This window comes from Centruroides vittatus, unplaced genomic scaffold, assembly GCF_030686945.1.
Source record: "Centruroides vittatus isolate TY-2023 unplaced genomic scaffold, ASM3068694v2 contig_911, whole genome shotgun sequence".
NCBI lineage: Eukaryota > Metazoa > Arthropoda > Arachnida > Scorpiones > Buthidae > Centruroides > Centruroides vittatus.
This window is the reverse complement of record NW_027122600.1, coordinates 2,197-15,014: the sequence shown is the minus strand read 5'-3', so window position 1 is coordinate 15,014 and position 12,818 is coordinate 2,197. Positions and strand designations below refer to the sequence as shown.

Here is a 12,818-nt window from a genome sequence, read left to right as displayed (position 1 = left end):
CAAAGATTATAGCTAATACTTCTGTCTCGAATTGTGAATAATTTCTTTCTGCTGGGTGGAGTGTCCTTGATGCAAAGTATATAGGAGCTTCGGATCCATCTGGTAATATGTGTGAAAGTACTGCTCCCACTCCATATGGTGAAGCATCACATGACAACAATACTGGTTTATTTAAATTATAATGGATTAATAATGTTTCTGGTGTTAACATCTTTTTTATTTTCACGAATGCTTTGCTGTGTTCTTTTTTCCAGATCCATGGTTTGTTTTTATTTAGGAGTGTGGCCAACCTGGCAACACTTACTGTGACCCTAGATTTTGCCCTTTGTCTCCCGGTCAGCCATTCTGACCACGTGCATGGTACTGCTGACACTCCCTGTACTAGAGCTCCAAATAAATTTGTTTTATCCGTTAAGTTCTGTAGTTATTTCATCAAGAACCCCAAAGTGGTGAGCCGGACGTGATCACAAGAACTTATTTACCCAATTCTGAGTAGTTAATTAGTTATATATTTCCGTCACGATGAAAAGCGAAAACCCCGTTGAGGTAGCACGTGTATCGGTGAAAATTCCACCATTTTGGAGAAAGAACACTAGAGTATGGTTCACACAGGTGGAATCACAATTTGCTGTCTCTAATATCACAACAGAGGTTACGAAATACCATCGTGTACTAGGATCGCTCGACTGTGAAATAGCCGAATTGGTCGCCGATCTTATATCCCAACCGTTGACGAGCACGCCCTACACGGACCTAAAGTCGCGATTAATCGACAAGTTCGAAGAATTCGAAAGTAGGAAGGCAAAAAAATTACTTTTAGAAATCGAGCTAGGAGACAAAAAGCCCTCTGCACTACTAAGAGAAATGTGAGCACTGGCCGGTACGCAAGTAACGGACGAATTTCTTAGAACGCTCTTTCTACAGAGGTTGCCTAACAACGTGCGTTCAGTTTTAGTGACCAAACAAGACAGTCTCCATACCTTGGCCGCTATGGCTGATAAAATTATGGAGATAACCAGTCCCAATTCAGACATATGTTCCACCAGTGATGCAACCGCACACCAGACAGATCGGCTCTCTCGCTTGGAGAAAGCTGTGTCAGAACTTGCCATGTCGATCCACGAATTACGAGCACGTTCCCCCTCACGCTCAGAGAGACGACGACGTTCTCCCAGTCCGAATCTACCGGGTTATAATGTTTGTTGGTATCACTTAAAATTCAAAGCTAATGCCAAGAAGTGCGCACCACCTTGTTCTTTTAGACGTGTCAGCAAGGAAGCTTCGGGAAACGACTAAGCCCCGCTCTCTCTGCGACCCAGAAGAGCGGGGAGAAAACATCCAATCGCTTATTTATTTTTGATACTACCACTGGTCGCAGATTCCTGGTAGACTCGGGGGCAGACATCTCTGTCTTACCTCCCACAACTCTAGAAAAACGACATATCAGTAATCGCCAACTGTACGCAGCTAATGGCTCCGTGATACCTACATATGGGGAGCGCCTCCTTAAACTTGATATTGGACTCCGACGAACGTTTTGCTGGCCATTTACATTAGCAGATGTACAGCACCCTATTATAGGAGCAGACTTTCTAAGCCACTTCGGCATTCTTGTGGATTTAAAGAATAGGTGCTTAAGAGATAATCTCACTCACCTGGCAACCCCAGGAACTACCACCACCACAAATCAGCAGACAGTGCTAATGGTATCACCTCAACAGAAGTATTCCAAGCTTCTCTTGGAGTTTCCTAACCTCCTGAAGGAACAACCCACATATCAGCAAGTTAGTGACCATAATGTCTACCATACAATCGTCACGACAGGAGCTCCAGTCACCGCTAAGCCAAGACGACTTTCTCCTGATAAGCTCACACAGGCAAAGCTGGAATTCCAACAGATGATAGACATGGGAATATGCAGGCCCTCCAAAAGTTGCTGGTCCAGCCCTCTACATCTTGTTCCAAAGAAGGACGGTTCATGGCGTCCTTGTGGGGACTATCGGGCCTTGAACGCTATCACTATACCAGACAGGTACCCGATACCCCACCTTCAAGATTTCAATTGCCAACTCAGAGGCAAATCCATCTTTTCTAAAATAGACCTGGTGCGGGCATTTCACCACATACCTGTGGCACCAGAGGACGTTCCAAAAACGGCTGTGATCACAACCTTTGGCTTATTTGAATTTCTAAAATTGCCATTTGGACTACGCAACGCTGCCCAGTCATTTCAAAGATATATCCACAATATCTTACGTGAATTAGACTTTGTCTACTCGTACCTTGATGACCTCCTCGTCGCATCTCGTTCAGAGGAGGAGCACGTATCCCATTTAAGAACACTGTTCACTAGACTCCACAGGCATGACATCAACATCAACCTGTCGAAGTGTGTTTTTGGTGTGCAGGAGGTTTCCTTCCTGGGCTACAATGTCTCCCAAGCAGGAATTGTTCCCCTGCCCGAACAAGTTCAAACCATCCGAAACTTTCCACGCCCGGATACTATAGAACAGCTCCGAAAATTTTTAGGACTGGTCAACTTTTATAGACGCTCACTTCCCAACACGGCACGCACGCAACAAGCTCTTTTTGATTTGTGCAAAGACACCAGGAAAAGAGATAAACGAAAAGTGCAATTGACCCCAGAGTCAATCGCAGCCTATGAACGACTTAAAGAGGAATTAGCAGGTGCTTGCCTCTTGGCCCATCCCTCCACTGATCTTCCAATGATGTTGATGGTGGATGCATCAGATTTCGCAATAGGCGCAGCTCTTCAACAAAAGAACAGGTCCATTGTCGAACCTCTAGGCTTCTTTTCTAAAGCGCTAACCAAACCACAAGTCAACTATAGCACATATGACCGTGAACTTTTAGCGGCATCTTCAGCAGTGCGATACTTCCGCCACATTTTAGAAGGCAGAAATTTCACGATATATACTGATCATAAGCCCCTAACCTACGCATTCCAGCAACGTTCAGATAAGGCATCCCCTCGCCAACTCCGTCATTTAGACTACATTGGCCAATTTACCACAGATATCAGGTACATACCAGGGAAGGATAACGTAGCTGCAAATGTCTGCTCAAGAATTAGCTCCATTTTTCTCCCAACAGGAATACCCCTGGAAGATATTGCCGCTGCACAAGCTGTGGACCAAGAGCTGGCTCAACTTCAACAATCACAAACATGTTCGCTGAAATTTCAAAAGGTTTGCCTCGATAACGGCATTGAAGTGACATGCGATATCTCAACAGGCAAATACAGGCCTTATGTACCTGAACAGTACCACCGGCTAGTTTTCGACTCCCTACATGGGTTAGCACATCCGGGAATGAGAGGTTCAGTGGGCCTGGTCAGCAAACGTTTTATTTGGCCATCAATAAGGAAAGATGTCAGATTGTGGGCTAAAACCTGCATTCCTTGTCAGAGAGTCAAAGTAGGAAGACATACTAACAGTGCAGTGGGGACCTACAACCAAGTCGATCGCCGTTTTTTCACATCAATGTGGATATAATGGGTCCCTTGCCATTTTGCCAAGGCTTTACCTATCTAGTCACAATCATAGACAGATTTTCACGTTGGCCAGAAGCCATACCGGTGGCAGACATCTCAGCTGAGACTATAGCCAATGTAATCCTTTCTACATGGATCGCACGGTTTGGCATACCACGCATTATAACCACTGACAGGGGTCGCCAGTTTGAATGCCAACTTTTTGCTGATCTCACCAAAGCCCTGGGAATTAGCCACATTAAAACAACGGCATACCACCCAGCTGCAAATGGGAAAATTGAACGGTGGCATCGTCAGCTAAAGTCCTCGCTGAGAGCTCAACTGACTGATAACTGGGTTGCTAAACTCCCAACCATCCTCTTGGGGCTAAGATCCTATGTCATCCCCAACTACAACACTACAGCAGCAAAGATCACGTATGGCGAACCCATTGCACTGCCTTCTGACCTCCTCGTCGACCATGAGACTACTTCCACCGACAACTTTCCTACCTTGATCCGCAGGTTAAAGGATCATATGAGGTCAATCCGCCCGGTCAGAGATGTCCACCACTCATCTAAGAATATATTTTTGCACCCCGAGTTGATGAATGCCTCGCACGTCTTCGTGCGCCACGATGCATCACGAAAACCACTACAACCAATCTACAACGGCCTTTTCCATGTCCTACGACACTCAGAAAAACACTTAGACACACCTCGTGGGAAACAAACTGTTTCAATCGACCATCTCAAACCCGCCTTCTTTCTTAAAGATACAACCACTTCTCCGCCATCCTCCAACAATGACAATGGACCTGTGAATAGAAATGACCACCCGCCGGATGAGACCACACAAATCAAGGCACCTTGCCCACGGACAACTCGTTCTGGACGAACTGTACGTTTTCCTTCAAAGTTCCTGAGCGTTGTCACTGGGGAGGGAGTATGTGGCCAACCTGGCAACACTTACTGTGACCCTAGATTTTGCCCTTTGTCTCCCGATCAGCCATTCTGACCACGTGCATGGTACTGCTGACACTCCCTGTACTAGAGCTCCAAATAAATTTGTTTTATCCGTTAAGTTCTGTAGTTATTTCATCAAGAACCCCAAAGGAGTCTATATAATGGTTCAGCTTCGGTTGCTTTATCTTTCAAAAATCTATCATAGAAGTTTACAAATCCCAAAAATGCTTGTAACTCTTGTTTGTTTTTCGGTTCCGGAACCTGTTGGATCGCTGCAATTTTATCCGGTGTGGGCCAAATGCCCTGAGCATCTATCAAATATCCTAGAAATTTAAGTTGATTTGTCTTGAATAGGCATTTGCTTTCGTTTAGTTTTAGTCCAGCTTCTGAAATCCGGTTAAGAATTTTCCTCAACTTTTGATGTAGGGCTTCTTCATTGAGTCCCATGACAAGTATATCATCTATCATCACAATTGTCCCTGGAATACCTCCTACGATCTTTTCCATCTCTCTCTGGCAAATAGCTGGACAACTACTCACTCCAAATGGTAATCTTTTCATTCTGTATAACCCCTTGCATGTGTTGATAGTCAGAATCTCAGACGACTCCTGGTCCACAGGAAATTGGAAGTACGCTTCCTTGAAATCAAGCTTGGCAAATACCTTTCCACCAGATAGTGAAGCAAGTATATCGTTAATGGCCGGCAATGAATATACATCTACTTTTATTGCCTCTCTGTTTACAGTGCAGCGGTAATCTCCACATAAACGTACACTTCCATCTGGTTTTGCAACGGGTACCACAGGAGTGGCCCACTTAGAAGTTCTAACTGGTTCTATAACTCCTAACTGATGAAGTCGATTCAACTCTTGTTCTACCTTTGTTCTCAATGCAAAAGGAACCTGTCTTGCCTGCATAAAAATAGGCTTAGCTTCTTTATTTATCGCTAAACTGACTGCCTCACCTCTAAATAGACCCATTTCTGAATTATTGAATAAATGCTGGAATTCTTGTATCAGATCGTCTGCATCATGTTGGTGATAAAGTCCCTCTATTCTGATTCCTAATGGTTCAAACCAATTTCTTCCAACAAGTCCTGGTCCATTTCCTTTAATTACTAACAATGGCAGATTCCTAACTTTTCCTTTAAATTGTACCCTCACCATTGTAGTACCCACTACCTCCAGATTCTGATCAGTCCATGTCTGTAATTTGACTTCTTCTGGCTCTAACTTGTCTCGCTGGATTTTGATTTCTTTTAAAGGTCCATTCGCTCACTACAGTGTACTCAGCCCCTGAATCAATTTCCATCATGATTGGTATATTTTCAATCTTAATCAAGATTTTTAAGGGTGGTATCTTACTTCCCTGTATTTTGAATAGAGATGTATATTCCTCGACCTGGTTAGACGTCAAATTTTTATGTCCCTCAATTCGGTGTACTTTGGCTCTCTGGCTGGATACCTCTTTCCGTTGTGCCCCAATTTGGTTTCTTCCCTGGTTTGCAAATTTTCTTTGTCCACTCTTTTGTTTCGTGATACACGCCTTTTCTACATGTCCCTTGTTTCCGCAGAAGTTACAGATTACCTGAGCAAATCAACAATTATTCGGGTTATGACTTCCGGTGCATCGAAAACAGCGTAATATGGCCGGCTGATTCTCTCTCTTGTAGTCCGCCTTTAAGTTATACACTTGGGTGTTGTTTCCGTCTGACCCAAGCTGGCTAACATCGTTAGACGCTGCCTCTGCTGCTAATGCTGCATCCAAAATGGCCTTATAAGTAGTGTCCGTTTTCGCCAATAACACGTGTTGTATTCCTTTATCCCTTAAACCTGCCACTAGCCTATCTCTTAACATACACTCTAGTGGGGCGCCAAAGTTGCAATTCATTGCAATTTTCCGCAGTTCCGCGACATAGTCATTGATACCCTCTCCCGGTTTTTGCGACCTCTGGATAGATTTGAACGATTCGACGGTTTCACTAGGTTTCGGGTTAAAATGGCTATCAAGAGCAGTAAGTACTTCATTGAAGTTAACTTGTGTCGTTTCTTTCGGCGCTATGAGTGTGACTACAAGTTCATATAAAGTTTCACCGCATACAGTAAAAAATAAAGCACACTTATCTTGGTCATTTTCAATCTGGTTTGCCTTCAAGCAAAAATTAAAGCGGTCCTTGTAAGTTTTCCACTGGCTGTCCATCTTGAATGGTTCGAAACGAACTCTACTGGTTGATGTTCCTGGGATCGACATTTCCAGCTTTTTATATATCGAATTGTAATTTCTGCTGGCAAGTCTGTATGTTAATCCTCGTCGCCAATTTTGTATCGATTTTGTTTTCGACACTGTTTCACATAAAACATATAGTTAATTAACAATTAACTTTATTCCCTCTCGGATACAACTGACTGGGGTGACGACTGCACAAGAACTCCCCTCCCAGACAACGAAAGTATGTAGGAATTTTCACCCTTGACCCGACACTCAGATCAAGTTACAACACATAGAAAGGCAACATCAGTGCACAGTTCTGACCTAAACCATACGGAAAGCTTATGTTCAAACTGTGTTCCCGCAGTACGTACGCATAATACTGGAATATTCCATCAGTTCAGAAAGCTTAAAATAGGACAAGATTTTTGTCACAAAACGGAACCAGAATTACATCATTTCCGCTGATGGAAAAATCAAGATTATTAATTTTGCCATTTTTTATACATTTAATATTTTAAATGCGGGTATCATTTCTAAAAACTTGAGAATAGTAAAAATTATTTAAATATTCCAGGAAAACTTCATTTTGAAATAAAATTTATTATGAATGTCTTAATTCTATACAAAAGCAATATGATACAGATAAATTTATTATTTGATTTCATTGTCTAAGTTTGAGATATACGTTCTTACTTAACTGATTCATAATAGGACATCTGTACATTATTAAAATGAAATTATATACTGTAGTTCAAAAGAACTTCAATTATACAGAATTCAAATCTAAAACAAAAATTTATTATGTACATTAATTAAAATATCGGTTAAAAACAAAAACTCTTAATCGCTTTCCTCAGATATTACTTGATAACTTTTGCTTGGACCAGATTCGTTGAGATCATTAGGTTCACTATTAAAAAAAATTGCCAAAATTCAAATAAGCTTTGTAAAAGCTTTAAAATAAAATTATAAATAAAAACATTTATCTTTGGCTTTACTGTATTTTCTCAATTTTAAAATGCACTTTTTTTTTTAAAATCCACTTTCACTTTTTTAAATTAGAGGTAGGGGAGACAAGGGAGGAACGGGACACTTGACTTTTCTGATCTGTTTATTTATTTTAATTCTTTATTTGTCCCGAAGTGAGAGTGACAGCACTTGTATTTTCTTACAAAATGGCTGATGAATTGTTTCAACAGAAAAGGCTTTAGAAGAAAAAATTACATTACAATGCTCCAGGTAAATATTAATACCAATATCTGATATCTTAAACATAAAATTTCAGATTACAGCTTTTAATGCTTGATACAAGAATTGAAAGCAATACTTTAATAGCAAGAAAGTAATATGGTGAAATAGTACAATTTTGCTATATGTCTAGTTATAGCAAGTATAATACAAAACACCTCCCAGTAGCAAGGAAGGGGACAGTCTCCCACTCCTCCCTAATAATAATTTTCCTAATGCGGTGTTAAATTTTCCAGTCTTTATTTTCAAGAAAAATGCCACATAAATGGAAGAAGAAAGATCCAACAAAATCAACACCAGCCAACAGTATGATTCTTCAAGCAGTGAACATTGTGTGTGACCAGGGAAAAAGTACAAGGAAAGTTGCAAAAGCCATGGATTTATCAAAATCAGCACTAGCAAAACATGTAATAAAATTTAATAGCATTTCAGACAAGGAGCTTGTATTCTAGTCTAACCTCATTTGTGGAATGCTTCTTCTTCCACAGAGAGAACCAAAGTTAAGAAATTACTTGCTTAGTGCAAGTAAAATGCACTATGGCCTGACAACAGCGCAGGTAAGAAATTTCACACGAGTTTGTCGCTGCCTTGAATAAAACATAACCCGGTGCACGGAATCTCAATAAAACTGCAGAATACGACTGGTTCAAGGGGTTTATGGGACGTCATTCACAGCTTTCATTGCAACCACCAGAAGCCACTAGCTTGGAAACTGCTACTAGCTTCAATAAAAAGAATACTGACGACTTCTTGGACAAACTGAAATCTATTTATGAAAAATATATTAAATTATCTGCATACAATGTCCAATAAATATTTGCAGTGATTGTTGGTTCATTATCACGTTCTCAGTTAAATGTTGATTCACAGTATTCTGAATAAATTGTTTATTTATAATCATGTAGTAAAATTTTCTTTTAATACCTCAAATCAAGAAAATACCGTTGTAAAATACTGTAAGATACTTTAAAGCAAAACCTTGTGCTGATAGTATGACTATCTCAGTAAAACTAACCTTGTACAGAGACACACATCAGTAATAAGTATTTTAATACAAATTCACACAGAATCCTTTTATGAACTGTCCCATTCCTCCCTTTTACTAGGGAAGAGTGGGACACTTATCACAGCATACAAAACTTTCAATGCTAACCTTTGGTAAAAAAATTATAACTCCCAATACTTTTACAAGCTGAAAAGAAAGATTCAAGATTTTTTTTCTTTGCTTATGTTTTTGACACACTTTTCACAAAAGTGTCCCATTCCTCCCCTACCTTACGTTTTGCAATTCAAAACAATAAGCAGTCATTGAGAGTAGACCACATGGGGTACATTACCAAAAAACTTCTATTATTTGTGCCTATATTACTCAATGTTCACATTAAAAAGCTTTTCTGATAACATTTGTTTAATTTATAAACTGCTTTTTAATGCTTAAAATGCCTTTAAGTGTAGACTACGATAACTACCACCATACCAAATGCTCCATACTTGTCCAACTCACTTAATGAAATATCTTGCTAGATGGCATTAACAAGTTCGCAATTCAAAGTGCTGTCGTTTAGGCAGAAAATAAGGCTAAAGGCAAGAAATTTGGACAGAAAACAACAACCCGCACTAAAACGACCCTATTCCGAACCATCTTGAGTGTCCTTCGTATAGGAAAATAAAGTTGTCACGTCCCAGGTGGACCATGCAGAAGTATTCGGTAACTAATAACGAAAAACAAAATACCGTCACAAATAAAAATGAAGACACGTCTGAAGTTAATCATTTGTCATACAATCATTAATAGTCAAGATCCAACCAGCTTCATCTTCACTATTTCGCATAAAAAAAGGATTGATTTTTAAGAACTTCAGTACTTAATTATTCAAAGCCAATATTTATGCTTACTTTGTAAAGATTAAAATGCAATTAATTCCACTTTGCACCATGTTTTAAGAAAAAGCAAAGCTGTGCACATTCTTTGCAACGTGCAGCCACACAATGAAAAATTCACCAAATGGATGTGACGAAACATACAAAAGAACTGTTGAGTAGAATTACTTTTCAGAAATTTATCTCTGTATTTAACTAATCGTGTCTCAGTAATTAATGGTAACTGTTACAGGCAAAATAAGCAAGCAAAAAAATAAACCCACAATATGGAAATTAAACCTTTAAATAATGGACATTTCACCGATTAAACATTCTTCTATTACTTTATTATAAATAAGATCTTATTGCTGGATTACAATACATTATTGGTCTTTATCGCTTCCAAATAAATGTTAAATTTCCAAAAATATAAACGAAAGAACAAACTGAGGATCTTTGCATTTATTCTTACTTAAATAAATGCAATCTTCCATTTAATACATTTATATTTAAATTATGAAAACATGGTATAACAGTCATAAATTTAATAATGCTAGTACAGTACTTTTGACATAAAAAATAGATCATATTCAGGCTGCATAATTTCTAGATAATTAGTTTTAAAAATCTGCAAATTTTTAAAATTTTTACAAAACTTAATTTTAATCAATCGAAATCTCTGCATTTAAGTGGAGCTAATAGCTCTCGGGGCTAATAATTTTTTAAATATAACTTTAAAATAAAGTACGTTTTTCTTAAGATACAAAATTCCTGCACCACATATGTAATAGAGTTTCTTAAAATTAAAACATTTACAAGATTTTTCATAAAACTATCATTAAATTTAGCATAGAGTTGAACTATGAATGCCATCATTTGATCGCTCGTGGGAACAAGCCTGACAGTTAGCATCGGGAAAAAATTGGTATGGTCGGCAGTTATCGTAGGCCATGCTTCGAGACGACGTTATAATGCACGAAAAGAGTAATGCCACACACCCATTTCGTGGAATTGTATTTTTTTTGTATCTGTTACTTAACAAAAATTAATTATTTAAAGATTTTTCCTTCATAAAAATAAAAAACAATTTTCAAATTGGATCTCTAATTCATGATGCATCTTAGAATTGAGAAAATATAGTATCACTGATAACTTGATAACATTTTATAAAATTTTTCAGAATTACCTAAAACTCTCTGTTGCCGAGGAACTGCTTGAAATCTCCGAATTATCCTGTTCATCCGAATCTCTCAGAGACTTCACCAAAAAACTACTAATTTCTTTCTGCCAAGGAGGAGTGGGTCTCGGACAGTAACGATTTCCGGGAGAACGTCCAGATGCTTTGTCTGAAAATTTTTTTTATTTAGTTATCTGTTTTTCGTCATTCTGTAAAATTATCGTTTAAATTTACATACTTGATTTTACTTTTGAAGTAGATGCACCAGAACTCATCACCTTTCTTGGAGCCTTTGCTGCCACTGCTAAAAGATTAAATTTTTTGTTAGAAAAAGGATCAACGAGCTTTACTTTCATAGTCTGTATTCATAATGAAAATCGAGATCAAATAATTGGAGACATCCTCGTACAAAACGTCACAATTTTTATGCACAGTCATCGTTCGACACTTTTTTAAATTCGAGCAAGCATGCACGTCTCAAATTTGCCCGTAGATTTTAGAATATCACAATTTTCATTGTTGTTTTGCACCTTTTGCCCAGTTTTCTTTAATAACACCGATTGTTCAATTTTTCGTCCTTGTCCTAGCTTCCTCTTCCAGCTTTCCTATAAACCAGGTGTCATTGTTGACTATGATAGTGCTCAAAATGAACCCGAAAGACTTGCAGTATTTGGGTTTTTATAGTTTAAATTAAAAGTTACTAAATAAAAGATTAAACCTTTAAAGATTTCTTAGGAAAACAAAAAGCAAATGAAAATATCAATTTTACAAAAAAAATAGAGAAAAAGCAAGACGTTGCCAAAACTTCAGATTAAGAACAACAGGAAAGCCCAGATGATGATGATTTGTCTAAAAGAAAACTCATATTCAAGTGTTTAGGAGTGAAGAAAAATTCATATTAACATACAATACTTTTGATTGTGATTGTTAGATAATTATTGATTGCTTTATTAAACATTTCTCTTAATTACAAAAAAGATTATTACACCCAACGTGCAATCTCATTCGTCAGTGATAAGTCTGACATTTGATAATGTGGGAACATTCTTCCTGGATAATTTACCTTGATTCAATATGCAATGTTGCAAGTCTTACATAATAATCAACCTATTGTTCTTTCACTAACCCTCACATACAAAACACTTCATCAAAATTTCTTATAATATGCTTACTTATTTCTTACCTTTAAGAAAAAAGTGTAAAATTTATACAGTTGATTTTTTCCTAAATAAAAATCTACATTAGTGTTCAAAAACAACTGATAATTTAATACCGTAAAAACTAAGTTAAAAATCGACAAAAATTATCTTGCGCGATGCCAGAAAGGCAATACCACAATAAGCAATAAGCATCACCCTGCTAAATTAGGATACAACAGGATTAAAAATTACAGAAACAAGTTCATTAAAATCTAAACAATTTAAAAAATAGAACGTAAATTAATTACAAAATCTAATTTTACCTTTTCTAGAACAACTATCGGCTTTAGTACGAGCCATTCTCTTAACGTCGACTAATTGATAGCTTCCCGAATTCAATTTACACGTGAGTACTTAGAAATTCCCGCGCATTTTCGGCATCACCGATCGACTCGAAAGCTTATTGGTACATTTTTGATATAAAATAAAAACTTCAAGTGTTTAAGCGTAAATAAATTTTTATGGTGTAAGTTTATTATTGGTAAATATTAAAATATTCATATATGTATAAATTAATATGAATAAATATTATTTTTTGAAATTGCTTTATTGCTTGTCCGCCCTCTGGCGGGATGGTTAGGATGGCTACTTCGCCCCGCGTTTTCGTTTTTTCGGACCCGGAGAATCCATGATTGCGTCCGTTGCGGGATATGTCGCTCCGGGG

The 12,818-nt window shown here is 38.1% G+C and overlaps 3 protein-coding genes across 3 annotated transcripts; 1 reads left to right on the top strand and 2 right to left on the bottom strand.

Moving 5' to 3' along the window:
• Nucleotides 1-522: 522 nt before the first annotated feature.
• Nucleotides 523-1,573, top strand: LOC136984254 (uncharacterized). Its single transcript, XM_067281167.1, has 2 exons — nt 523-793; nt 872-1,573. Exons 1-2 carry the CDS (start codon nt 523-525, stop codon nt 1,294-1,296), a joined length of 696 nt encoding a protein of 231 aa, XP_067137268.1. The 3' UTR covers nt 1,297-1,573.
• A 4,482-nt stretch (nt 1,574-6,055) lies between these two features.
• LOC136984258 (uncharacterized) lies at nt 6,056-6,709 on the bottom strand. The gene has a single exon (XM_067281174.1). The coding sequence runs from the start codon at nt 6,707-6,709 to the stop codon at nt 6,056-6,058; it is 654 nt and encodes a 217-aa protein (XP_067137275.1).
• A 541-nt stretch (nt 6,710-7,250) lies between these two features.
• LOC136984256 (PCNA-associated factor-like) lies at nt 7,251-12,495 on the bottom strand. The gene is made up of 4 exons (XM_067281171.1): nt 12,418-12,495; nt 11,194-11,259; nt 10,965-11,124; nt 7,251-7,580 (listed from the first exon to the last, which is right to left on the bottom strand). The coding sequence occupies exons 1-4, from the start codon at nt 12,452-12,454 to the stop codon at nt 7,511-7,513; spliced, it is 333 nt and encodes a 110-aa protein (XP_067137272.1). The 5' UTR covers nt 12,455-12,495; the 3' UTR covers nt 7,251-7,510.
• Nucleotides 12,496-12,818: the final 323 nt, after the last annotated feature.

Bases quoted from the DNA above. Each gene is read 5' to 3' on its own strand.
- LOC136984254 (XM_067281167.1), top strand. From the start codon at position 523: ATGAAAAGCGAAAACCCCGTTGAGGTAGCACGTGTATCGGTGAAAATT. The intron at 794-871 runs GTAGGAAGGCAA...GAGAAATGTGAG, and splicing joins CAAGTTCGAAGAATTCGAAA to CACTGGCCGGTACGCAAGTA.
- LOC136984258 (XM_067281174.1), bottom strand. From the start codon at position 6,709: ATGTCGATCCCAGGAACATCAACCAGTAGAGTTCGTTTCGAACCATTC.
- LOC136984256 (XM_067281171.1), bottom strand. From the start codon at position 12,454: ATGGCTCGTACTAAAGCCGATAGTTGTTCTAGAAAAG. The intron at 11,260-12,417 runs GTAAAATTAGAT...TTAATCTTTTAG, and splicing joins CGATAGTTGTTCTAGAAAAG to CAGTGGCAGCAAAGGCTCCA. The intron at 11,125-11,193 runs GTATGTAAATTT...AAAAATTTTCAG, and splicing joins TACTTCAAAAGTAAAATCAA to ACAAAGCATCTGGACGTTCT.